This window comes from Hypomesus transpacificus, chromosome 26 (genome assembly GCF_021917145.1).
Source record: "Hypomesus transpacificus isolate Combined female chromosome 26, fHypTra1, whole genome shotgun sequence".
Taxonomy (NCBI): Eukaryota; Metazoa; Chordata; class Actinopteri; order Osmeriformes; family Osmeridae; genus Hypomesus; species Hypomesus transpacificus.
In genome coordinates, this window is record NC_061085.1 from 4,591,160 (window position 1) to 4,619,072 (window position 27,913).

A 27,913-nucleotide genomic window follows, 5' to 3' on the forward strand; every position below is an offset into this window, starting at 1 on the left:
TAACAACACTATTACCTTTTCTAGTTTCCGCCATTTCAGCGTGTGAGAACAATGCATTTCTTCTTTTGCTAACTATGATCATCACTATGGGAAAAAGCGCAATTTTGATTGGTCATCAATTCACTGTGAGTGAGCTGGCTCAGCCAATAAATATCCGATGGCGGCTCAATTTGGCTTACAAAATTATTAGCTGGCTTTGGCTGAAACTCTAATGGCGCGGCTTGGCGGCGCATGACGGCGGCTTCGGGGTCTAGTGCTGACGACTTTTCGTAATACAAAAATAAAAGTGAAACATTATCTGTCTACATAATTTTTTTTACAAAAAAAATCAATCCAGGGCTGTGGAGTTGACAGCCTCGCAGCCTTGCCACTAGACCACAAGGGGAGTTGCTTATTCATTGTGCTGTTTCTGCCTCTTTATTTTGTTTTATTTTTTTACACTGCAACATCTGTGTCGTCTATTACGCGACCCCGCACTGTCTCCGGTTCCTTGTGACCCACAGCGGTCTTCTGACAACTTCTCATAATACAACAAATAAATAAAGTGAAACCTTTATATTCCCCCAGTGTGGGTCACAATGACCCAGAGACAGCACGAAGGTGGCGTAATAGACAACGCTGTGGGTCACAACGACCCGGAGGCAGCACGAAGGTGGCGTAATAGACAACGCTGTGGGTCACAACGAACTGGAGGCAACGCGAAGGTGGCGTAATAGACGGAGCTTTGGGTCACAACGACCCGGAGACAGCGCAAGGGATAAATGCAGGCTGCATAGACAATGAGGAGAGCGTGAGGGTTAAAATGGAAACAGTGCGCCCCTCCCTCATTGTCGTACTGGGTTAAAGACGTAATGTTTTTCTTGAAGCTGGAAAAAATAGAATACACACTTAGGAAAACCTCACAAGCTTTTCTAAAAACGTGGAAGCCTTACACTCCTTACAGGAGCTCCTTGATAATGATTAGGCAAGGCCCATAGTATAGACATGCACATAGACACACACCCTTTCTCTTTCTCTCTCAAAATATGTACATATTTCTTTCTTTCTTTAGTATTTTTTTTTTGTATGAATGTCTAAGTCAATAGGCAGTTCACTGCTCGTAACCAGTGAACCTGTGGGTGGGCTGGGGGAGGGGCTTGGGTGGGCTGGGGGGGTGAGTGGGGGGAGGGACTTGGGTGGGCTGGGGAGGGTAAGTGGGTGGGAGGGGTATTTGATACTTTTTTGTTATACATTCCATGTACCTGTGCTCCTGTTTATTCATCGAAAAATCAATAAAAATATTTATAAAAAATAAAAAAATGGGCGTGTTCGGGGCGAGGTACAATGCTGATTCACGTACATATGCACACTTGTGGGTAATCTGTGATTTATGAAGGGAACATTGCATACAGGCGTGCGTACGCACGGTAAAAAAAATCTGCGGCACCGGCTCCCGTTCCAGCTGTTTCCGAGGTCTTTGGTGTACCAATGGCCTCCGACCGAGCCATGGTTCCGCGGAGTAGCCTGGCCTCGGCAGTAACGGCCACTGCCTCTGGTGCACCGTTTCTGTCCCCCGCGGCTAGCCTGTCGGCGCATCTCAGGGGCCAAACCCTCGCAGGTATGGACATCAACCTTGTTCAAATACTGCTGGGTGCTACCGACCTATTAGATAAGTGTCTGATAGATTGCGGGGATGTGTCGGTGTTCCTGAAGGGCAGTGACCCCAGGAGTCAAAGAACTTAACTCTGGCCGAATTCTGCGTGGCGTTCGGTGTATACCATGATACTTTGTGTGAGGTGTACCCTGAGCGTCGCGTGGAGCTAGATGATTACCTAGCTTTGATTGCGAATCTGGCCCTGCGCTAGGGCGGCAGTCTTTTCTAAGAGTACCATAAGTGCATGTCCGCCAAGGCTGCCCTGCACCTCCAGAGTGGAAGCTGCGGCTGGACTGGTCGGTGAAGGATCTTGACCTGGTGAGCTGAGCATTCACTGGGCACATGCCGATCTCCTGCTCGGTGTGCGGATCCCTGGGTCACTTGGTCCATCTCTGTCCCTGAACCGCATATGTGGCGGCTAAAACAGAGACGACCCAGGAGGCATTATCTAAGGGTGGTCGGAAGAAGGTAGGGCCCAAACAAGCACCCACAGTCAGCCCAACGCTCTGTATTCATTTGAATGAAAATGTGTGTCGTTATGCTAACTGCAAATATCTGCATGCTTGCAGTTACTGTGGGGACGCTCATCCCCGAGCTGTGTGCCCTCGCAGGGCCCGCCCAGCCCCAAAGGCTGAGTGAATAAACGAGCGTCAAGCCCAGTGAACATTGAGAGACTCAGCATTGCCTTAGAGCAGTCGTTCTCAAAGTGTGGTCCACGGACCACTGGTGGTCCGCCACTGCCCCCGTAGTGGTCCGTGACGGCCACAAGTAAATTATTGCGACCTTTCTAACATACAACTCAGAACGAATAAAACACAGTCAGTAGTAGCCTATTACCGTAAAATGGGCTACACAAGTTCCACATTCTGACATCGCAGCCTCTGCATGGGTTGTACCAGAGCTCGGTTGTGTCATGTGAGTAAGTTCTCCCCTCCCAAATAGAGTTGGTTGGGTCCATAGCCCGTCTTTTCTAAAAGTTTTCTCAGATAGGCTACCGATTGCTGGGCCGGGCGGCCCAACCTTAACGCTACGCGTCAGGGAGGATGGGAGCAGGGCCGGAGTGATGGCATCACTAAAGAAGGTTTTGCCAATTGAAAAACGGCTGTTTAATTTACATAAATCTCCCAAAACTATTTTGCGCTCAAATAATGCCCAAACATTTTGTGTAGAAATCCCCATCTGCATCACATCAAACCCATAATTCCTAGGTTTGGGCTAGAATAACTACAAAGTCTGGCTCCGTGCTTGATTACAGTTTTTCTCCATTGCTTTGGTTCAATAACAGAAATTAAATTTTCAAAGCTCCACGTGCATTTAGCAAAATAGCCTATATGGTTCAGCACAAATACATAGACCACCTTCAAAAGGTCATATCTCACCCAAAACAGTTAACTCATGCTTCAAAACTAAATCCTTTTCTCATACAAATAGTCAGTGCCCCCAAAATGAAAAGTCCCTTTGACATTGTGTAAACACTGCAGGTCAAAATGTTTTGATGTTTTGTCAGTATGGCAGTGGACCTTAGAAATATCCCTCATGTGCACTGTGCTACAGTTACTGTAATAGATTTTTACTTTCAGAATACAATGTGTTTTAATCTACATTTATTCATTTAGCAGATACTTTTAACAATAGCGACTTCCAAGAAAGCTTTACAAGAGTGCATAGGTCACTGATCATAACAACCTGATAGCCCCAAACATTGCGGGTAGCCAAAACATGAAGCATACATTGTGAAAAACCCAAATCAGTGCCAAAGGGAAGAACCATAAGAGCATGTAGCTAAACAAGTTACAACTAAACAACATGAACCTCAAAAGTGCAAGAGTGTACCTCTTTGGATGGCTTTGGATAAAAGTGTCTGCTAAATGAATACATGTAAAATGTAAATGTGTATGAAACAGAAAAAAGATTACAGTAATTTAAGAGTATTCTGCAAGGTTTCACATCACATATTGCACTTACACTGCCATGGAAATTGTTACTGTAATTGCCATACATCATGGTTACTGTAACAAGAAATGTGTACAGCACAATATACTGTCATACAATAAGCACATCAAAACTAACATTATGAAGAACCTACACTAGTAGTATGAGTAACCACAGTAAGTTTCAGGCAGGTGACCCTTTCCTAGTCAGAGTTGCAGAGGGTGCATTTCATGGCAAGAAGGAAACACATACAGTAAGAAAGTAAAGCAAAGCTGGAGTTTTACTAGTTGTTGTCCTCATCCTTGCGCTCCTGTCTGTCTGGACACAGATTTCATTGACATCACATCTGATGTTCTCTCTTGCGATGCAACAGGGAAAGAATCGTTCTGCATGCCGCAACAATACCCTACACCAGGGTTTCCCAAAGTGTAGTGCGTGCAAGCTGCCTCTAGGGGGTGCGCGAGAGTAAACATGTAATGGTGGTCTACTTGTGTAATAATTGAAGTGGGATTTTTCACAATACAAAAACATGAATTATAAAAATTCCCGTTGTAAGACTAGATTAAAAACGTACAATTTAATAAATAAATGCACTTCAGCTTCTGCCGCCAAACTGTCTTTTACGTACACTCTAGTGTTATGTCTCAATGACAACTAGCCGAGCTTGTGCACCTAACGTAAGCTCACAGCTAATTTCATTCATTCAGTAACAGTAACATTAATGCAATTATGCTAAACTGGCTTAAATCGGATGAATGTTACTGCCTGCTGTTATCCTTAAAATCCTCAAATGGACTCCTCCTTTTTTTTTATCAATATCAGCCGTTATGTTTAACTTTATTGTTATGTGATTCGGATGAATGTTACCGCTTTTATTCATTGTAAATGACATGTGTTGCAATCTGCCTCTGAGCCTGTGCGTGTGTCCTCGCCATCCGTATTGCTCTTTAAAAAAAGATGCCTTGTGTAACTGAAATGTATTGTAACTTTGTTGCAATGTTTCAGTGCTTTTTCACAGTTCCTTTGATAAAATGTTGCAGTTGGCCCTTTGTTCGGTTTGTGTTTACACTGCAACATTTAACCGCTGATTCAATATTTTAAACAAACTCCACGCGCCTGCAAACTGTTCTATTATTGGTCCAATTTTAATGCGCTGTTAAGGCGCTGTTGCTTTTTTTTTTTTTTTACGTGTGTGTGGGGGGGGGGGTAGGTGAACCCGGTTGGGATGTAGAAGGGGGTGCGTGGCCTAAAAAGTTTGGGAACCGCTGTCCTACACTGATCTGCTGTGACATCATCACAAGCAGCATCCATTGTCTGGAGCAGGGAGCTCTGGTTTTGAGTCCGATGCTCATAAACCCTCCATGCAAAACTCCTCGATACGATTGAGGAATGGGGAGTCAGGTGATAAGAGTACCATCAGCATTCTTGGATGGGCAGTGAACCCTGATGACTGGGCCACGGTGGAAGCTTACATTGTCCCACACAATGACAAATGTAAGAAAGTGAGGCCGTACCAAACCCTTCTCATGTAGAGGGATAAGATTGGAGTGCAGGCGGTCCAAGAACACCAGGAGCGTCTTGGTATTGTATGGGCCAAGACTGGGAATGTGGGTGACTACACCATTCTCTGAAATGGTGGCACACATGGTGATCTTGCCCCCAAGCTGGCCTGGGACAAGTTCTAAATATTTGATGGAAGCATTTATACTCCTGGATAGCTCCTGTCAACTAACTAAACTTACTGTGTGATTGGTGATCGGATATGTCCCCTTGTTTAGTAAAGTTCTAGTTGCACCTGACAATGACTGTAAGCAGATGATCCAAGAGATCCATATTACAGTATATACGTATATGATGTTTTTCATGGTATTATGTGCCTGAAAGATTTTGACAGTGGAGTGAACTATTGTGCAGGTGATGATGTACACAAGGAAATTATGCCAATATATTTAGCAGAGAACAAGCATTTGACTGAGAAGCAACAGTCAGTTTAGACCGGCAAGATATTTTCAATTGGTAATTGGCCAAATTGAAAGCAATTATACCTAACCTTTTCAAAGATGTGCTAAATCATTTGAAATGTGTGCAAACTGTAGGCAATTGCACTTGAAATTTACAATGATGTGCTAATACAATTGCAATTTGATTAAAGGAATGAAAAATTCCAATATGTCGTGAACAAGTGCCCAGCGGTTTGGAGGTTTGCATGTGTTGTTTTGAGAATGTCATTTCTGTTTCGTGAAATAAGCCAAAGCAATGGAGAAAAGCTGTAACACTCGGATCGTTTAGCAGTCTCAAAAACTCTCTTCTCTTTTTCAACAGTCAACAGTCTTCAACAGTCTCTTTTTTTTCTTAGTGGAAATTATAATTAGCGGAATAGCCTACATTATCCGTAAATAAATCATGTGCCGCTAACAATTATATGGCGCCAGGTCTTGAAGCCTGTTGTTCCGGGGATATAGCCTAGCCTACTATTTAGTTTGATGGTCCGCAAGTTTTTATTTATTGGCCAAGTGGTCCTTGGTCTGAAAAGGTTTGAGAAACACTGCGTGCAATAACCTTCAGAGTGCACTTCGTGAGCCAGACGTCGTGGATACGCTCATCCAAAAAGAGCAAGCCAAAGGGTTCATGGTTGGGCCCTATGAGGAACCCCCCTTTTCCCTGTACAGGGCTAGCCCAATAGGTGTAGCCACGCGAAAATACTCGGGCAAGAAGCGCCTAATAGTCGATCTTTCGGCTCCGCACGGCTGCGTGGTGTCCAGCATAAACATTCTAAAACCACGTGAGCCTTATTCCCTGTGCTATGCAAGCGTGGACAACGCCATTCACATGATTAAAATCGCCGGCGCGGGCGCGTGGCTGGGCAAAGCGGACGTGACCGACGCATTCAAAGTCATGCCGCTCCACCCCTCCCAATGGCATCTGCTCGACATACGTTGGCGCAATAAACACTATTTTGCTGTCTGGTTAACTTTCGGCTGCCGCAGCAGCCCACGCATCTTCGACACGCTGTCGGAAGCGCTGTGCTGGATTCTGCTGAACGTGCGTAAATTGCCGCTTGTCCTGCATCTACTGGACGACGTTTTGGTGGTGGATTTTCCGTGTTCGCCTCCGGCCTGTTGTATCTCTGCGTTACGGGACGCTTTCGACGAGCTAGGCGTTCCGTTATCCGATGAGAAGACCATAGGCCCGCTGACCTCGCTCGAGTTCCTCTGTGCCATGTGGCCCACTGAGATACCGTCCCTGCCTCCGGAGCACTACTCCAGCGCGCTCCATGAGTTGTACCCAATCGTTATCTCGTGTCTGTTGTGGGGGCATTTATGGTGCAGAAAACATATCAGTGTTCTGCGACAACAAAGCGGCGGTCAGCATAATCAATAAGGGAAGGTCTTCAGTGCCCGTAATTAACCGCCTGGTCAGACGTCTCACCTGGATGTGCGTCCTGGGCAATTTCATTTTGCGCGCAGCATACGTTCCGGGGCTGGCCAACCAACGCGCTGATTCCCTGTCTCGTTTCAAATTGCAGGAATTCCGCGCACTCCACACCTCATGCATCGCCATACGGCCTGTCATGTCCGACGTTCCAGCAAGCCGTACTAGATTAGGGTCAGCTGGTTCCGTTGAGGTGCTGCGGCAGCATGTCCTGTCTGCTTTCATGAGGTTGGGTGTGTGCACCACCACATTAAAATCCTATGACTCAGCATGGTTTCAGTATTCCACCTACTGCCGTGCGTTCTCTGTTTGCCCTCTATCCGTGAACATGTCCATGCTGTGCGCTTTCATGGTGCACTGTTTTGAATCCCGCAAGCTGTAACCATCATCCATCAAGGCATTGGTGGCAGGTATTCAGTTCCATATCCGGTGCGCGGATCCTTCGGCATGCATCCTTCTGGGAAACCCGTCTATCTGCCTCCTCATGAAAGGTCTACAGAAGCAGCGGTCCGAAAGAAAAGACAAACGTCTCCCAATCACACTCCCTCTACTGCACAATCTGGGGCCTCATGTATGAACGTTGCATACGCACAAAAAGCTTGCGTACGCTGGTTTTCATGCACACTTTGTAATGTATAAAGATTTACTTGATGTAAGAATGTGCGGGCCGTCACGGAAACTTTTGAGCAGACGTGAAAAAGTGCGGACCGTAGTAATGGGAAGTTCGGATCATTTTACTGATTCGGTTCTTTGAATCTCGTTCAGTAAAATGAACAAATCTTTTTTCGAGTCATTCGTTCATTTCAACGGGTGTTCAGATAATTTCTCAAGTAATGCACAGAGTCGTCGGATTCAAAGAAAGTACAATAGTTTAATGCTTGCCAGCAAGGAGACTAAGTCTGATCGCAATACAAAGTTTGTCTGCTAGCATGTTGTGCTAGCTAACTATTTAAGCAGCCCCACTCTTTACAGTCATTGGTTAAGACAAAGGCATGCAAATGTTCCATGGCTCTTCTTGATTGGCTTCTTGCGTAGACCTGGTGCGCGTGTGTGCGTGCGTGTTTGAGTGTGTGCGTGCCTTGTGACCCCTGTAAGCTTGACCACATGATTCACCCAACACAGATAAGGCCAGACATCTTTTATGGCCTCTCCAGTAAGAGATTGGTCAGCCCAGGTCACCTTGTTTACATATGCGTTGTGTTACCCAAAGTTGGGGGTAGGCCTCTCTCTACAGTCTACACACAAGGAATGCTGAACACATAATCATTGTTATACAGGATATGTGTGTTACATCTATAATTTTTCCAACAACAGGGGGGGAGCAGATACTATTTCAAAAGAAATTCCGGCATTAAAATAATGTATCATGACAGTTTGTATGATTTTGTCATGTATTATCACACTAGCATTTAATTATCACGGCAAACAATTACACTGCACTGTAAGTGTAAATGTAAAGTGAAAATAACAAAACCAGTCAGTATGATGACCTGAGCGAATATCATTAACGTCTTACTAAAACAGCGGCCACGAGAAAGGGAATGAGGAAACTGTTTCTTCTACTAAAAATACAATGCGGGTCACGTGAAAAAACGATCCAAAGACTCGTAGAACGACTGAGTCGGAAAATGAACGAATCGTTCCTCTAGCTACCAGTACAGAGCCTAACCATGTCACGTGAAAAATGATCCAAAGACTCATTGAAAGACCGAGTCGGGAAATGAACGAATCGTTCCTCTAGCTACCGGTACAGAGCATATGCAGGTCACGTGAAAAATGATCCAAAGACTCGTACCCGAAGACAGAGTCGGGAAATTAACGAATCATTTCTGTTTACTTGGACGAGCCTATGCAACAGTCCCGATGCACGGCCATGAGAAAATGAACGAATCACTCTTTGAGAGCTCGTTACTCCCGAGTCCTCGTAAGGATTGTTCAAAATGACCGTCCGCAAAGTCTTGTCTGGCTCTGTAACATGACGAATACTAACAGAAAAGTGCAGAAACTCACCAAACATTACAAAATAAAGTTTCCACCACTACGCTACTGCATGCTGCAACAATCCCCTACACTGTTCTGCTGTGAGATCATCACAAGCAGCATCCATTGTCTCGAGCAGGGAGCTCTGGTTTTGAGCCCGATGCTCATAAACCCTCCATGCAGAAAAAAACTCCTCGATACGATTGAGGAATGGGGAGTCAGGTGATAACAGTACCATCAGCATTCTTGGATGGTCAGTGAACCCTGATGAGTGGGCCACGTTGGAAGCTTACATTGTCCCACACAATGACAAATGTAAGAAAGTGAGGCCCTACCAAACCCTTTTCATGTAGAGGGATAATATTGAAGAGCAAACGGTCCAAGAACACCAGGGGCCTCATGTATAAACGTTGCGTACGCACAAAAAGCTTGCGTACTCTGGTTTTCACGCACACTTTGTGATGAATAAAGATTTACTTGACGTGAGAATGTGCGGGCCATCACGGAAACTTTTGAGCAGACGTGAGAATGTGCTGACGGTCCGTAAAGTCTTGTCTGGCTCTGTAACGTGGCAAATTCAAACTGAAAAGTGCCCAAACTCACCAAATATTACAGAATAAAGTTTCCACTACTACATTTATGACGTTCACTATTTAAAAAACATAAAAATGAAAGTTTGATCATTAATGTGGATGATCACATCAAAATGCCAAAACGGGAAATAATATATAGCCTTCTGTTTAATCCGCCACCACTTAATAACTTCTGTTAAACTTGAGGCTGTCAAATGAACGACAAAATCACTCAGGAAATGCATGTCACGCTAACCCTATAGCTGCCATGCTGTTACGGTGCGCCACCACTCGTTTTTTCATTTAAAGTTTTATATCGGGCCATTTCTTCTTAACCCACAGCATTGATGGCCCTATAATGATAATGATAACAATTTTTGTAATGCACTTACATTTAGCTAAATCTCAAAGTGCTACAGGTTAAAAACAAGAAAGGGCGCAAATAGTGACAGTTTTCCACTCCGGCAACTTTCTTTTGTCGCTAATACCTGATGACAGGCCGCCAAACAGGACACATTTTCTCGCCTCCACCTCTGTTGTCAGAACCTCGATCTCACAGTCTTCGTATATCTTCGAATAAATGCTACGGCGTTGAACGTTCATTTTTGGGTGCGGCGTTTCTTCGAGGGCAGTGTTTATTCTAAGAAATACGGTAATTCAGACAAAGAAATAACTTCAGGAGCGCATTTATAGACCATCTGCACATGGCTCATTCACGTGCGGTCAATCTCACTTTGATTGTGATTTATGAAGGAAAGGTGCGCAGGACCTGGCGTACGACCGATTTTATACATGTGAATATTTTTGTGCGTAGGTACTTTTCGAGTTTTGGCCGTACGCCATTTTCTGGTATGAAAGTTGCGCAATCCTTTATACATGAGGCCCCTGGTGTCTGCTCTGAGACAGGGATGCTTTGGGCTTTATGTCGACGCTCTGCTCGAGACTGTATTTCTCAAGGCGTTCTACGGGTTTCTACGGTGCGGCGAATACACCACTAGATGCGCCACCTTCGATCCTTCCCGAGATCTCACTATGTTTGATTTAAGTATGGGAGGCGGGATGTTCACTATTGACTTGAACACAGTAAAACTGATGTGACGTGTAAAGGCACCCCCATTGTCATTGGTCAGTCCTGTGCCTCATCCATTAATTGTATATAGCAGAAATTATCCCTTCACTGTGTGAGAAATTAATGAAAAGCGTGAGAAATACACAGCAAATGCGTGAGACTTGAGCTCTGGATATAGTAATATATCCCTCCGAATTTGCAAAACAAAGGCTTGTAATAGCCTACAGTGTTACTTGAGTTTGGCTCAGAATTAACCAAGCATTGTGTCTTTAATCGAATCATTCCTTCCAAACTGATGTACAATTCAGAAATCAAACTCAGACACAGCGAAGTAGCTATTGATATTCATCTTTAGTGATATGAGTTTCTCTCTGGGTTCAAGTGCGTCCCTTACGGTCAGAAGAAAACACCAGCACATTACAACATGAGAAACATCAGAATCAGAAAGGGTTTTAATCGCCAATGAAAGTTTGCACATATAAGGAATTTACTTTGGCAGGAAGGTGCATACATTTAACATATAGGAGTACATCTTAAATAAGTGGTGTAACTACATTTGCATGTATTCTTTTAGCAGGTGCTTTTATCCAAAGTGACTTCCAAGAAAACTATACAAATAACTGAGAACTAAGCAGGCTGCTAGTATATAGCGTTAGCAAACAAACTAAGGAACTATACAACCCTACTTCACATGGCCTTAAACAATACAAGCCACTTCCAAAAATGCAGTCATAGCGAATCAGTATTGCAAGAAAATATGTAATAAAAGGTTGGTCTGTAGGCCTTAATCGCCACAGTGATCGCCAACATCAAAAACACAATTGACCTCACTGACCCGAGACTGCAGGGCCAGGGATGAAACAACTGACCTGAGCCAAAGCAGCCCTACACAAGTTTATAAAGAACATGCTGGACAATAGTAGTTCTGGTCCAAAGGTGGTCTCCCAACACACACCCAATGGAACCACAAACCACATGCTGTGCACTGGATCTGAGGAGAAGCATGGTAGTAGATTATTATCACATTACAGTAAATATACTGAGTTTTGAAAATGCTTACCCAGTCATCGTGAGCATTTCTTCCTGGACTTTGGCATGCATCTCCACATGCTCTGCACAGCTCTGACAAGTTTTCTAACACATTACACAAGTGTAAATAGTTTCTCAGATACATTAATTATGACACATTGACAAACTAACAAACCTGAATCAGATACCAGTCTGCAAGCTATTTCCCTTCTCTACTGAGTAGTAGCAGCCTCGTCAGTCCCCAGTACTGAAGTCCTCATTGAGGACAAGCTCTGCAAACTACAAAAGACACTGTACAATTAGTAACAGTCAATAGCTGTATACAAAAAAAGGGTCATTTGCACACAACCTTGCAAACCCATGCCCCACAGGACGTTGAGTCTTGCTGACGTGGATGGTCACGGATCTGCCCACAAGTCCACGAGATGTGTATGTTTTTGTGTCTCATGAAAGATCTGTAGATTAGCAAAATATAGTTATTTGGGACGATGAACATCATGACATTACCATTGACATAACTTGCCTTGTGATATCCTTGCAATTTTTATTTGGTCAGGGGTTTCACCGAGGGGTTAATGTACAGGGCCCGCTTCTCCTTTGGATAGATGACCTTCACAATACATGCAAGATCACGTAAAGAGGATGGAATATCACATTGAAATAGTCATTTTATAGTGCATGTACATTCTCACCACAAGTGTCCAGTGATTTTGGTGACAAACTGGTCCTATGACTACATCATAGGCCATTGGGTCCATCTGAAAACATACACAACATTTATAAATACTTGTATGTATTGTAACCATTTATGAACATTTGAAAGTAGTCACCTTCTTTAATCCCCTGAAGGATCCTTGCCACATTGCAGTCATCGTAAATGAATCGACAAGAAATATCTTTCTGTTGTTTCGTGCAACTTCAGAATGCGGGCATGGATAAATGCATTCACAACCTTAAGTGACAATTGTGTGGGAAACCAGTTACATATTGGTCTTTAAATATAGAAATATATTTAAGCATGTACATGGAAATACTTAATGAATGCATTTACCTCACTCTCTACCTCTCTTCCAGGGGCCAGATTCAGCAGGTCTCTAGCAAAGAGTTCGTAGGGTCCTACCTTGCTCCACAGCACCCCTTGCCGTTTTCCGGACTAGATTTCTGCTATTACTGAGAATCAGAGAAGTTATTTATCAGGGACTAATTTGTAATTGAATGCAGCATAAATTTCCAAAAGGTCACCCAAGTCCTGAGGCAAATGACAGAGTTCTGCATGTATGCAAATGGCTTTCAGTATGTTGTTGCTCAAAGTCATTTGCAATGAAACTTGCAAGGATCCTTACGTTCCTCTAAGGTCAGTGAATTTGACGGTTGACAGACAGGAGAGTGGAGGCTTGTGGCTAGGGTGCACGATTGTGGACTAGGCTGCAGGGCTGGAGGAGGCGTGGAGGGGATAGGCTGCATTGCTGGAGGAGGCGTGGAGGCAGCAATCCATTTAGCTAGTATTTTTGGCTGGGGTTCAACGTATTTTTTAAGATGATCGATGTTGATCTTCTCAAATATTTTTCCATTCGTTTGAAGGTCAGCACTTTTATTGTCAATGTTGACAATGGTGTATGGACCTAAAAGATCAGTTTCCATCTTGCCCCCCTTCCTTTGTTCCTGGCAAATGTTTTTTCTCAACACCAGGTCCCCCACCACAAAGCCATCATCCTGGCCCGTTGAAAGTTCTCTCTTCCGCACCCTCTCTTGTCCTCCCAATATATTGGCCTCCACTTTGGGGTAGACATCTGTCAGTGTGGAAGTCAATAGTACCTCCTGGTTTCCAACCAGTACATTGACTTCCTCGTCAGTTATCTGTAACATTGGTGGAGATAAGTGAACACAAGTACAGATTATAGCAGATACCATTATTGCCATGGTTCTCTTCTCATGGTGCCATACCATTATACATTAAGTAGTTATATACTGCAGGAAATTGCCATTATACCTGCCACTTGTCCGGAATTTCAGAAGGGTAATGGGTCTCCCTTCCATACATTAAGAAATATGGGGAGTATTTTGTTGTCAGCTGTTTTTTGGTGCGTACACCAAATACGGTGGGCTTTAAATATTCATCCCAGTCACATGGGTGGCCCTTCACCATTTTTTTCAAACCTCTGATATTGGAAAATGATTTAAATTAGTCACCATAATTACACACAGTTATGTCATATATAGAAATGTGCAAACAAAACATGATTCTCACCCTTGAATGGTTCCATTGAGCTTTTCCACCTAGCCTGTTATGTTTTGTCTTGTCCAGTCCTGGTTTTGTGTGTCTGTCCAGTTTATGTTCCAGGTCACATACCCCAATAGTCCTGTTCACATCTTCCAGTTCACCTCCCAACCAGACGCACCTGTTACCCATCTATCGTTACCTGCACAGTTCATCTACCCTGGCTTCCCACAGACTCATATCCAGTTCAACGTTGCTAACTTGACGGTAGTTGGTCCTTGCCTGTCTTGAAGATACTAACCTGTCCCTGTGTGCTACAGACACCACCATCCACCACCTACGGCTCCAACCCTGCTTCCTCCTGTCTGGAATCCACGGACCTCACCATCATTAATCTCTGTTTGGCTACAAAAAACCTGGTTCATATCCCCATCAGCATCTCAGTGTTGCATTTGGATTCACCTGTCACTCCCCGGGCAGCCGGGATCATAACAAAGCCATTGGTTTTCGGGTGGTATGGGGCACAGAGGCTTCTGGCAATACCAAGCTTGGCACACATGTCCAGATTGATCTGGCAGTGAATGTGAAAATTAATATGAGACTTTTTCCCCCTAGTGATGTGATGTACAGTAACAGTAACACCAAATGTTTCTGAACTTGACTTACTTTGTTAACAAATTCTTTGCCCTGGTCCGTAAGAATCCGTTTGGGTGCACCATATTTATAAAAGAAGTCCATATATGCACCCTGAAACTTCCGCCGATTTCACCTCTATAGGTTTGTACTGGATCTTTTCCTTTAGAGAGGCCCTTCCTCTGACAGTCATCACACTGTGCGATCTAACAAAGTAAAAACTATTGAGAACACTTGTTATATGTAGCCTAAATATTTTCAAGCTTTACAGACATATTATATAGGGCCTATTATAATGCACTCACCCATTTTGTGACGTCTGCCTTCATCCCAGGCCAGTAGTATCGTTGCACGATACCGTGCATGGTTTTTTCGACTCCACAGTGAGCCCCAATGGCACTGGCATGAAATTCCACAAAGACATCATTGGCCTCCTGTGAAGTAAGAACAACCTTTGCAAGGTGATGTTGCTGTTCGTCTTGCTTCCTCTGGCACTGGTAATAGAGTTCACCATCTATGTACACATTGCCATACACATTTTAACATACATTTCAAAATATTATAATGCAATGGGTAAAGTGCTGTAGCGTGGTTTGCCTTACCAATGAGTTGATAACTCTCTGCCCTTCTTTTCAAAACATATCTCTCACTCTTGGTGAAGTTTGGAGGAAATATATTGTTCATTTTCAGGGAAAATATTTCTTGGACTTTTTGGGGATCCATATTTGCTCTTTCTTTCACTAACTGACTGACTCACCTACTGAGTTACTCACCTACTCACTTACTACTGACCTACTGACTTACTACTGACTTGCTGAACTACTGACTTACGACTGACTGAACTACTGACTTACTAACTGACCTACTACTGACTTACTGACCTGCTGACCACCAAAACCATCAACCCACTGTTGCTCCTGAGTAAAGGCCCTTTCACCTGCCCCCTTTATACTCGCTCAATTGTGCTGCACAGACGTGTGCAATTACTTTCATTGACTCATTGACTCCTATGATAAGTGGCATGATATATAAACATGGACACAGACATTATTGTACTTTTGACAATCATGGCAATTTAGCTGTTTTGGATGAACCCAAACCATGTGCTGATGTTAGGGGTAAGGGATATTCAATTAAATCCTTAAATCATTGTTTATAATACTTCACACAACATGTTTAGTGCTTCACATAATAAAGGACATATGATGGCAATACAAATGTTATGTGTTTGTTAGACGAAAAATACAAATGTATGTATCATAGAAACCTCACAAAACTTACCTGGATGCTATTCACAAATGCATGCGACACGAAGTAGCCTACTCTTTTGCAGGTAGAATATTACCACACAGACTACTACTCGGCAGTGTTCGCACTTAAGCTGATTGGATTGTCTGGGTTAACAGCGACGATTCAAGAATTACTTTGCAATATGTGGTATCATTACGGGGCTGTGATATCTTGGTAAATACGGCTATTGCCTCGACACAACCCCAAATACGTGCATAGTAGCTACATTTGGGTAGTTTCTATGGGAACCAGTTGATTCAGAAGAAGCCAAATCAAAATGTTACCTGAATGCCAACGTAGTTAACAAATTTGTGACTGAATCCCTCATATGCTTCAGTAGCTCGCGGTGTAATGCAACAGATCATAACATTGCATTTGTTTTTGCTCGTGGGATCAAATCCCACTCGAATATTTTATTTTCTTTGCTTCCATTTATTATGACGTGAATGGCTGTAATGTAGTGCTCACTACATTCGTTCAGAATATACAATTATGAAATTAATTGATTTCAAAAGATATAGCTAAGAAACACTCAGCCATAGGCTACACGAAATCACATAGGAAACGAATGTTTGCATGTTGTGTTACGCGTATTTTGATCGTATTGTCTGGGTTAGCATCAACGTTCTTTGTATGAATTTTTTATATGTGGTGTCAGAAGGAGCTGTGATGTCGTGGAAAATACGGCTATTGCCTCGAAACAACCCCAAATATGTGCATAGTAGCCTACATTCGGGTAGTGTGTATGGGAACCAGTTGATTCAGAAGAATCAAAATGTTACCCGAAGGCCAACGTAGTAAACAAATACGTAACGATTTTGCAAAATGTTGTGAGCTGGTGTAGCTCTCGGTGTAAATCAATGGTCTTTGGTGCGCATATATTTTTGCTCTAGTGCGATCGAATCCCACTTCATGCGAGCCTGCAAATGTTTTATTTTGTCTCCATTTATTTTGTCGCGAATGGTAGCCTAATGTAGTGTGCACGTAGCGTACAGGCCTACTTTCATATTTGCCGCAGCAAATATGAGATCCGACTTGAAAATCGCCAGTAATATGTTTGCGAATTTGTGACGAATCTGGTGATGGACGCAGACAGATAGGTGCACGCACAGATGGGGAACCAGTTGAATTGGGAACCAGTTGGGACGTAACAGCGGTACTTGTCGTACCGCCCCCGGGCGACACCTGATGAGCCCCTGTTTTCCAGTGACGCAGCCGGCAAGGCCATGACCAGGGGCCCGTTCGTCATAAGGGTGGAAGCTAAGTTAATCAATTGGCCCTTTAGGCCGTTAACATTAGCGAGCTAATTGAGAACTGCAAATATATGTTCGTCGACGGCTGATGCGCATCCAAATCATGTGGTTAATTTCAATCAGGCTAAACTCATCAGGGCAAGTGCACGTGCATGTCCTACTTCAGAAGGCAGGAAAGGTCGATCACCAAAACCGTGATTTTCTAACGGTATGAAGAGAGAGCGGTGATATTTTCGCCATCCGAGCAAACTATTATAATGAGTCTCTACGAAGACATTGGCCTTATTTTCGAACATTTTCTTAAGTTTCTTCTGAATAGTTTCTTACAGGCTTCGGTAAAACAACGTAAGGAAAAGACATCCGCCAAATTCATGAACGCTTGAAAATGTGTTCCTACGCAGCAGAAATTTTGTAAGCTGTGCTCCACGGGAAGAGTTTTCTTAAGTTGAAAGCACTTCCTCGTGCTCCTTCATATCCATACATACACGCCCCGACAGCTCCTTATAAGGGCACGCAACAGCAGTGACGTGTACAGTCAGAATCAACACAATTAGGAAAGCAACAGGAAGGCAAGTTATGTCGAAAGCGAAAAGCAACCGGTGCACAGGTGCATCGTTGCAACATCATACAGGTAAGATGAGCAGAGAAATTGTTCTCCACTGGAACTAACAGTGTACACTAAGCAAGGTTCATTATTATAATCATTTAAATCCGAGGATGTCTGTTATGGCGAGTCGTTTTATCATTTATGAATTCTTGATATCCAAAATTCAAATTCTTGATATCCAAATGTAATTTTGGATATCAAGAATTCATTGGTTAAATGATAAAACGGCTTGCCCTTTTTTTTTTTTATGCCATTTCTCATAACTTCATTAACACCTAAAACACGGAGAGTTTTCTTAAATGCGATTCCTTTAATCCGTGTTTTTTTATTATTATAATTATTAATTATAATAAAAATAATTAATATAATTAATATTATATATAAATATATATTTATATTTTTTATTTTTTATTTCTTTTTTTTATCGCATTTGAGACAACTTTTACGACTGCTACTTCGAGTTTGGAAAGTCTTCTGAAGTTCAGAACGAATCTTAAATGAGAAAACTTTTATGAATGCCAAATGTTTTCCTAAATCCAATTCAGAAGAAATTCCTTCTTAAATTCTTAACTGCGTTTGAGAATGAGGCCCAATAAGTATACTAAGTCAAACACCACCACCGCTGCCAGAGCAAGACAGGCAGCTTGGAAAAAAATTCCCGATAAGCTAAATGCGTATTTTGTAAAAAATGTATAGGCTCTTCTTAAGTGCCATATTACCCCAATCAATCAGATCACATTACTTTAAATGTGCCTGCTGGCAGTAGGCTTTATGGAAATTAATCATCAAATGAGATCTTGCTAGCGAAAATAATGATATCAACACTTTCAGAATAAGTATAAAAACAAGGCCAAAGAGTATCTAATTTATACGAATTAATAGACACTTATGAGGATATATGTAGGCCCACTTAAAGCGCTTATATCATGTACTATTTATGAGTACATGTATGTAGGCCTATGTGTAAATCCCTGTTTGATTTCATTGACTGAGACATGGCTAGGGAATATGATGAATTGGTTCATCAGCTAGTTAAGCGCCAATAGCCTACACTTTTCTTACAGCAACGCATGCTATGGCTTTGCCAAAAGCTATACAGAGAGTCTGAAGCACAGTGAAAGTTTCAAGTAGCTTTATTGTCAATTTCTTTACGTCAAGACATAAAAAGGAATCGATATGACGTTTCCCACTCTCCCACGGTGAAACATAAAAAGCACAGGCACAACAGATAAGACATTTCTTAAAACATACATTGTTCATTGTGGAGTTCTGAAATCTTCCACATGAAAAAACGTTGCAGAGAGAACCAAAGTGTTGGTTTGGATCAGTGGATTCCTTGCATAGAGAGAACCAAATTGTGGAATCAGCTAAACTTGGCACGGATCCAAGTATCGATCAACATGGGTCAAATTAATGGTCATTACCCGGCTTCCACAGAGCTTGATAACAACCCATTCATTTGAATCAGGTGTGCTGGAGCAGGGAAACATCTAAAACATGCAGGACAGGGACTCTCGAGGACCAGGATTGAACACCCCTGGTCCAGCACATCATGAGACAGATACAAACATTACTGTGACTGATTTTCGTTTGAACAATCAATGTAAATCCACTAAGAACATGATCCCTTCATCCAAGTTCCATTCAAGAACTCGGAACAGTCGTCAACGGTGGTAGGACAGTGAACAAAGCCACACTTTTCCACCAGATTCCTGCTCAGAAGGGAACAACTGCATCTTCATCATGGATAGCGAGACCACTCCTTAGAAACACATTTCTCAAAGAACAAACTATAGAAATGATCCCTGAAAGTATAGTCTTGCTTGATGGATTGGGAACAACCTGGCTTTATATCTCGAAGAGCGAATACGCACCTCTGGTTTCTAAAGCCATCTGAACGGTCGATGACTGTAACAATCAATTATGCAGAAGCCGCGACACGGCGAATCTGTCTCTTGGTCAAAGACATTTCACGCAGAGTTCTGAAATCTTCCACATGACAAAACGTTGCAGAGAGAACCAAAGTGTTGGTTTGGATCAGTCGATTCCTTGCATAGAGAGAACCAAATTGTGGAATCAGCTAAACTTGCCACGGATCCAAGTATCGATCAACACCAAGGCCGTTATTGCAACCGCAATGGCTCCACATCCCAGCCTTGTCGCAAATCGCACAGTCCAGCACATCATGAGACAGATGCAAACATTCCTGTGACTGATTTTCGTTTGAACAATCAATGTAAATCCACTCAGAACATGATCCCTTCATCCAAGTTCCATTCAAGAACTTGGAACAGTCATCAACGGTCGTAGGACAGTGAACAAAGCCACACCTTTCCACCAGATTCCTGCTCAGAAGGGAACATCTGCATCTTCATCATGGATAGCAAGACCACTCCTTAGAAACACATTTCTCAAAGAACAAACTATAGAAATGATCCCTGAAAGTATAGTCTTGCTTGATGGATTGGGAACAACCTGGCTTTATATCTCGAGGAGCGCATACGCACCTCTGGTTTCCAAAGCCATCTGAACGGTCGACGACTGTAACAATCAATTATTCAGAAGCCGCGACACGGCAAATATGTCTCTTGGTCAAAGACATTTCACGCAGAGTTCTGAAATCTTCCACATGACAAAACGTTGCAGAGAGAACCAAAGTGTTGGTTTGGATCAGTCGATTCCTTGCATAGAGAGAACCAAATTGTGGAATCAGCTAAACATGGCACGGATCCAAGTATCGATCAACATCAAGGCCGTTATTGCAACCGCAATCGCTCCACATCCCAGCCGTGTCGCAAATCGCACAGTCCAGCACATCATGAGACAGATGCAAACATTACTGTGACTGATTTTCGTTTGAACAATCAATTTAAATCCACTCAGAACATGATCCCTTCATCCAAGTTCCATTCAAGAACTCGAAACAGTCATCAACGGTGGTAGGAGAGTGAACAAAGCCACACCTTTCCACCAGATTCCTGCTCAGAAGGGAACATCTGCATCTTCATCATGGATAGCGAGACCACTCCTTAGAAACACATTTCTCAAAGAACAAACTATAGAAATGATCCCTGAAAGTATAGTCTTGCTTGATGGTTTGGGAACAACCTGGCTTTATATCTCGAGGAGCGCATACGCACCTCTGGTTTCCAAAGCCATCTGAACGGTCGACACCTGTAACAATCAATCATGCAGAAGCCGAGACACCTGGAATCTGTCTCTTGGTCAAAGACATTTCACGCAGAGTTCTGAAATCTCCCACATGACAAAACGTTGCAGAGAGAACCAAGGTTTTGGTTTGGATCAGTGGATTCCTTGCATAGAGAGAACAAAATTGTGGAATCAGCTAAACTTGGCACGGATCCAAGTATCGATCAACATCAAGGCCGTTATTGCAACCGCAATCGCTCCACGTTCCAGCAGTGTCGCAAATCGCACAGTCCAGCACATCATGAGACAGATGCAAACATTCCTGTGACTGATTTTCGTTTGAACAATCAATGTAAATCCACTCAGAACATGATCCCTTCATCCAAGTTCCATTCAAGAACTCGGAACAGTCATCAACGGCGGTAGGACAGTGAACAAAGTCACACCTTTCCACCAGATTCCTGCTCAGAAGGGAACATCTGCATCTTCATCATGGATAGCGAGACCATTCCTTAGAAACACATTTCTCAAAGAACAAACTATAGAAATGATCCCTGAAAGTATAGTCTTGCTTGATGGATTGGGAACAACCTGGCTTTATATCTCGAAGAGCGCATACGCACCTCTGGTTTCTAAAGCCATCTGAACGGTCGACAACTGTAACAATCAATTATGCAGAAGCCGCGACACAGCGAATTTGTCTCTTGGTCAAAGACATTTCACGCAGACTTCTGAAATCTTCCACGTGACAAAACGTTGCAGAGAGAACCAAAGTGTTGGTTTGGATCAGTGGATTCCTTGCATAGAGAGAACCAAATTGTGGAATCAGCTAAACTTGGCACGGATCCAAGTATCGATCAACATCAAGGCCGTTATTGCAACCGCAATCGCTCCACATCCCAGCCGTGTCGCAAATCGCACAGTCCAGCACATCATGAGACAGATGCAAACATTACTGTGACTGATTTTCGTTTGAACAATCAATGTAAATCCACTCAGAACATGATCCCTTCATCCAAGTTCCATTCAAGAACTCGGAACAGTCATCAACGGTGGTAAGACAGTGAACAAAGCCACACCTTTCCACCAGATCCCTGCTCAGAAGGGAACATCTGCATCTTCATCATGGATAGCGAGACCACTCCTTAGAAACACATTTCTCAAAGAACAAACTATAGAAATGATCCCTGAAAGTATAGTCTTGCTTGATGGATTGGGAACAACCTGGCTTTATATCTCGAGGAGCGCATACGCACCTCTGGTTTCCAAAGCCATCTGAACGGTCGACGACTGTAACAATCAATTATGCAGAAGCCGCGACACGGCAAATATGTCTCTTGGTCAAAGACATTTCACGCAGAGTTCTGAAATCTTCCACATGACAAAACGTTGCAGAGAGAACCAAAGTGTCGGTTTGGATCAGTGGATTCCTTGCATAGAGAGAACCAAATTGTGGAATCAGCTAAACTTGGCACGGATCCAAGTATCGATCAACATCAAGGCCGTTATTGCAATCGCTCCACATCCCAGCAGTGTCGCAAATCGCACAGTCCAGCACATCATGAGACAGATGCAAACATTACTGTGACTGATTTTCGTTTGAACAATCAATTTAAATCCACTCAGAACATGATCCCTTCATCCAAGTTCCATTCAAGAACTCGGAACAGTCATCAACGGTGGTAGGAGAGTGAACAAAGCCACACCTTTCCACCAGATTCCTGCTCAGAAGGGAACATCTGCATCTTCATCATGGATAGCGAGACCACTCCTTAGAAACACATTTCTCAAAGAACAAACTATAGAAATGATCCCTGAAAGTATAGTCTTGCTTGATGGTTTGGGAACAACCTGGCTTTATATCTCGAGGAGCGCATACGCACCTCTGGTTTCCAAAGCCATCTGAACGGTCGACACCTGTAACAATCAATCATGCAGAAGCCGAGACACCTGGAATCTGTCTCTTGGTCAAAGACATTTCACGCAGAGTTCTGAAATCTCCCACATGACAAAACGTTGCAGAGAGAACCAAGGTTTTGGTTTGGATCAGTGGATTCCTTGCATAGAGAGAACAAAATTGTGGAATCAGCTAAACTTGGCACGGATCCAAGTATCGATCAACATCAAGGCCGTTATTGCAACCGCAATCGCTCCACGTCCCAGCAGTGTCACAAATCTCACAGTCCAGCACATCATGAGACAGATGCAAACATTCCTGTGACTGATTTTCGTTTGAACAATCAATGTAAATCCACTCAGAACATGATCCCTTCATCCAAGTTCCATTCAAGAACTCGGAACAGTCATCAACGGTAGTAGGACAGTGAACAAAGCCACACCTTTCCACCAGATTCCTGCTCAGAAGGGAACATCTGCATCTTCATCATGGATAGCGAGACCACTCCTTAGAAACACATTTCTCAAAGAACAAACTATAGAAATGATCCCTGAAAGTATAGTCTTGCTTGATGGATTGGGAACAACCTGGCTTTATATCTCGAGGAGCGCATACGCACCTCTGGTTTCCAAAGCCATCTGAACGGTCGACACCTGTAACAATCAATCATGCAGAAGCCGAGACACGTGGAATCTGTCTCTTGGTCAAAGACATTTCACGCAGAGTTCTGAAATCTCCCATATGACAAAACGTTGCAGAGAGAACCAAAGTGTCGGTTTGGATCAGTGGATTCCTTGCATAGACAGAACCAAATTGTGGAATCAGCTAAACTTGGCACGGATCCAAGTATCGATCAACATCAAGGCCGTTATTGCAACCGCAATCGCTCCACATCCCAGCCGTGTCGCAAATCACACAGTCCAGCACATCATGAGACAGATGCAAACATTCCTGTGACTGATTTTCGTTTGAACAATCAATGTAAATCCACTCAGAACATGATCCCTTCATCCAAGTTCCATTCAAGAACTCGGAACAGTCATCAACGGTGGTAGGACAGTGAACAAAGCCAAGCCTTTCCACCAGATTCCTGCTCAGAAGGGAACATCTGCATCTTCATCATGGATAGCGAGACCACTCCTTAGAAACACATTTCTCAAAGAACAAACTATAGAAATGATCCCTGAAAGTATAGTCTTGCTTGATGGATTGGGAACAACCTGGCTTTATATCTCGAAGAGCGCATACGCACCTCTGGTTTCCAAAGCCATCTGAACGGTCGACGACTGTAACAATCAATTATGCAGAAGCCGCGACACGGCAAATCTGTCTCTTGGTCAAAGACATTTCACGCAGAGTTCTGAAATCTTCCACATGACAAAACGTTGCAGAGAGAACCAAAGTGTTGGTTTGGATTAGTCGATTCCTTGCATAGAGAGAACCAAATTGTGGAATCAGCTAAACTTGGCACGGATCCAAGTATCGATCAACATCAAGGCCGTTATTGCAACCGCAATCGCTCCACATCCCAGCCGTGTCGCAAATCGCAAAGTCCAGCACATCATGAGACAGATGCAAACATTCCTGTGACTGATTTTCGTTTGAACAATCAACGTAAATCCACTCAGAACATGATCCCTTCATCCAAGTTCCATTCAAGAACTCGGAACAGTCATCAACCGTGGTAGGACAGTGAACAAAGCCACACCTTTCCACCAGATTCCTGCTCAGAAGGAAACATCTGCATCTTCATCATGGATAGCGAGACCACTCCTTAGAAACACATTTCTCAAAGAACAAACTATAGAAATGATCCCTGAAAGTACACAGTAAATTGCGAGTGACTGAGGTAAGTTTTTCACAATTCAACCAATTATTTGGCATTTCGACAGAGGCATCATTTTAGAATAACTTTACATTGCTGTTCACCATACACTCCAGCTGTTTCTTTATCTTAAAATACCGTATTTCAAAGGCTTAGACTCAGTTAGCAGAGTGGATGGCTAGCTCAAAATGTGCGAGCAACATAGCTAGAGATAGCTAGCTAGCTAGCTCTACGTTCTATTGTACTGAACTACTGTAGTAACAAAGCTAGCTAATGTCAGACGTGTCAATGGCAACAAGAGGTAATGTTAAAGTTTTCTTTAATATAATGTGGGGGTGATAAGTGTCGTATTCTTCGTAACGTTCATAGGTTCCAGTAAAATAGCTAAAACTTAATGGGCGGGGAGTTGGCTTAACTAGCTAGCTTGGCTACTGGTAGTTATCCCTGCGCGTGCAATCCAATTTTTAAGGCGCAATTTTTCTTCAAGACTGTTGGTCGAATTTGTCCTAATCACGTATTGAACAAATTATTTAGCAACAAAAGCAGCATTTTGAAAAACCTTATATAGTTGTTCACCATAGAACACTTTTTTAGTATTTTAAAATACCGCATTTCAGAGGGCTGAGGTAACCGAGTTTATCGCTTGCTTAAATGAGCAACAAGCTAGCTAATAAAGCTAACTAGCTAGTGAGTCAAACTAGACAAGAATTTCCAACAAGTTAAAACGTGATGTTAAATAATATGGAGGGGTAATTGTGTTGTATTCATTATAAAGTCCATAGATTCCAGTAAAATAGTAACTAGACTGCAATTGTGAGGAGCTGGCTATTAAACTCACTAATTTAAGAAGGATTAGCTCAACTAACTAGAAGATGTACTCTACCTCTAATTAATTAAACTTGCTGGCTGTTTTTGCAAAGCACAATTAGGAAATAATTTGGATGACATTGTTATATATTAAATGTTTTGTTAATTTTAGTAATGAACGTTTGATCTTTTAACTATGAGAAATGATGTGCTGATAATCTCTGCAGGGAGCATGCTGCTTAAAGCAAAACTTGGTGGTGTCCAAAGATTTATTAGAATAGCAGAGCCAAATCTGACTGAGTTTTTGATTGCAGGTAAGAAATGTACATTGTGGAATTCCAAATTCAGGAAATATTAGTGAGGAGTAGATTCAATTATTGGATATAATTACATTTCTGTTTACCCAAACCTTTGTGCCTGTTTCCTAGCATTTGCTAAATTCGGTGTCCCAGTTGTCACAGAAGGGGTTAAAGTGTTTGACAGTTCAGGGACTGAGTTGGATGACGATGTTTTTGAAGAAATAGTCAAGGATCCCTCATATGGGGTGCTAACGATCAAATATGACACAGGTTTGTTTCAGCTAAATGTGTAATCTATATTAGCCTATAAAATGGAAAAGTTGATTCTTTGACATGTGAACCATCTGTTCATTAGACAGTGTATAATGTTTTTTCTTCATCCTGCTTCTCCAATCATGGTTAGACTCAGTTTCCGCTGTGGACTCTCCTGAGCAGTCACAACCATCCTCGCTCAGCACATCCGACTCACAGGATACTGTCATTGTGTCAGTTAGCCCCTCCAGAAAACGCCAGAGGCTCGATGAAGAAGCTAAGCAAGTAAGAGTTAACTATCAAGTGCAAATTTTCTTCTGACACTTTGAAATCCATTCCCCAAAAAATAATTTCCAGCATTTAAGTTATTTTTGAGTTGCAGTGGATTCTAACATGCTGAACTGTTTTGCATTGTGTTTTAAGTTGGTGGAATCCATTGTTACCGATAAACCTGGTGGAGAACGCATTATGAATGAATATAATCGAACCAAGTCCTTGGTGGATGAAACGAGAAGGAAGATGGTGAACATGCTGGCAGCTGACATGACAGAGAAGAATGGGTAATTAGCTAATTGTTTTCAGTTGGCCATTGTGTTCTCTCTCAAGCTCTTAGATTAATTTGGAATCTAAATTAAATTCAGGGAATCTGACTGAGAAATCATTTCTTCATTCTTGCAGTACATCACCACCCAGACAGGTGAAAGAAATGTATGCCAACGGAATTGTGACATTATTCCCCTACCTTCGGGACCCCTACTCTAAGAAAGGCTACGTGAGTTGAACACAGTAATGGTTGTGGTAACGTTAAATGCTATATTGATAGATATATTATTTATCATTAATATGATGCTGAGAGTGGCACTGGGTACTTGGCCTGGAGGATTAAAACTATTCAGAGATGCTCTGCTAAAAACAGAAGATTATCATTTGAAGGTAACTAATATCGCAAATTTGTAAAAAAAAATAAAAAGATAAATCACAAAATCTGTTATTGTCTTTGTTGCACATAATGTTTCTTTAGACAATAATGAACAACAAATATATTCTAAGTAAGTAAGAATCCAAGTTATTTGTGTTTTTAAATGTACATGGTTGTCGTCCGTATTGAAAATATATTTTCCCATTTTGTTTATCATCAGCGGAAGGAACATCTGGTGGAGAAAAGTCTGGAGGACCAACTGTCAGACGAGAGTCCCAATTCGTTCCAGATGCTGTCCTGAGTGAAGATGAGTGCAAGGAAGCAATGTCACTGATGAGACATTCAGCTGACGAGGACATCGTAAAGAACAAGATGAAGTTGACATTCGACTATCGCCGCAACATGGTTCTCAACCCCCTGCAGTCAAGCAACATACTGTCTGACTTTCCACGTTTCAAAGACGTCAAAGGCTTGGTAGTATTCTGTCGTTATTTGGACTTTATTTTTTACAGTAGATAGGCATTTTAGTGATCCTCAAACAATTACTAACTGTGACTGTGAAATCTTGAAATTGTCACCCCAATCCAGGTTGAACAGGATTTTGTTCTGATGTTTGGAGAGGGTGTATCAGACAAGCTTCTGGAGCGGTGGACGACCACATACAAGAAGAAGATCATCCAACAATGTAGAAAGCTTCCATCCACCAGTGAGCTTGAAGAACTCCTGATGACAGCTGATGCTCTTGAGGATGGCACAGAAGTGGATGTTGACTCTGGCAAGCTGCTTTTAAACATACTGTTCATGTTGTAATGCACTGAAAGACTTGTAATATACCGATATGTATCATGTGTAATCATCTACATCAGGGGTGCTCATTCCTGGTCCTTGAAAGCCCCTGTCCAGCATGTTTTAGATGTTTCCCTGCTCCAGCACACCTGATTCAAATGAATGGTCATTACCCGACTTCCACAGAGCTTGATAACAACCCATTGATTTGAATCAGGTTTGCTGGAGCAGGGAAACATCTAAAACATGCAGGACAGGGCCTCTCGAGGACCAGGATTGAACATCCCTGATCTACATAATACCTACAACTTGATGTCTTGTTTACATTAC

At 42.6% G+C, this 27,913-nt stretch overlaps 1 protein-coding gene and 9 non-coding genes across 10 annotated transcripts; 1 reads left to right on the forward strand and 9 right to left on the reverse strand.

Annotated features, from left to right (window-relative positions):
- The first annotated feature begins 6,193 nt into the window (after positions 1–6,193).
- LOC124487593 lies at positions 6,194–27,607 on the forward strand. Its single transcript, XM_047050019.1, has 3 exons — positions 6,194–6,866; positions 27,087–27,271; positions 27,386–27,607. Exons 1-3 carry the CDS (start codon positions 6,194–6,196, stop codon positions 27,605–27,607), a joined length of 1,080 nt encoding a protein of 359 aa, XP_046905975.1.
- On the reverse strand, positions 19,257–19,469 carry LOC124487708. The gene has a single exon (XR_006958476.1). It is a non-coding gene; the product is annotated as a small nucleolar RNA U3 (small nucleolar RNA).
- On the reverse strand, positions 19,890–20,102 carry LOC124487687. Its single transcript, XR_006958455.1, has one exon. It is a non-coding gene; the product is annotated as a small nucleolar RNA U3 (small nucleolar RNA).
- Positions 20,523–20,735, reverse strand: LOC124487657. The gene has a single exon (XR_006958427.1). It is a non-coding gene; the product is annotated as a small nucleolar RNA U3 (small nucleolar RNA).
- On the reverse strand, positions 21,156–21,368 carry LOC124487647. The gene has a single exon (XR_006958418.1). It is a non-coding gene; the product is annotated as a small nucleolar RNA U3 (small nucleolar RNA).
- LOC124487688 lies at positions 21,789–22,001 on the reverse strand. Its single transcript, XR_006958456.1, has one exon. It is a non-coding gene; the product is annotated as a small nucleolar RNA U3 (small nucleolar RNA).
- LOC124487662 lies at positions 22,416–22,628 on the reverse strand. The gene has a single exon (XR_006958432.1). It is a non-coding gene; the product is annotated as a small nucleolar RNA U3 (small nucleolar RNA).
- LOC124487679 lies at positions 23,049–23,261 on the reverse strand. Its single transcript, XR_006958448.1, has one exon. It is a non-coding gene; the product is annotated as a small nucleolar RNA U3 (small nucleolar RNA).
- Positions 23,682–23,894, reverse strand: LOC124487696. The gene has a single exon (XR_006958464.1). It is a non-coding gene; the product is annotated as a small nucleolar RNA U3 (small nucleolar RNA).
- On the reverse strand, positions 24,315–24,527 carry LOC124487710. Its single transcript, XR_006958477.1, has one exon. It is a non-coding gene; the product is annotated as a small nucleolar RNA U3 (small nucleolar RNA).
- Positions 27,608–27,913: the final 306 nt, after the last annotated feature.

Excerpts from the sequence above, each read along its gene's own strand:
- LOC124487593 (XM_047050019.1), top strand. The coding sequence starts at position 6,194 with ATGGTTGGGCCCTATGAGGAACCCCCCTTTTCCCTGTACAGGGCTAGC. Across the intron at positions 6,867-27,086 it reads GTACCCAATCGTTATCTCGT|ATGCTGTCCTGAGTGAAGAT; the intron begins GTCTGTTGTGGG and ends AATTCGTTCCAG. Across the intron at positions 27,272-27,385 it reads TCAAAGACGTCAAAGGCTTG|GTTGAACAGGATTTTGTTCT; the intron begins GTAGTATTCTGT and ends ACCCCAATCCAG.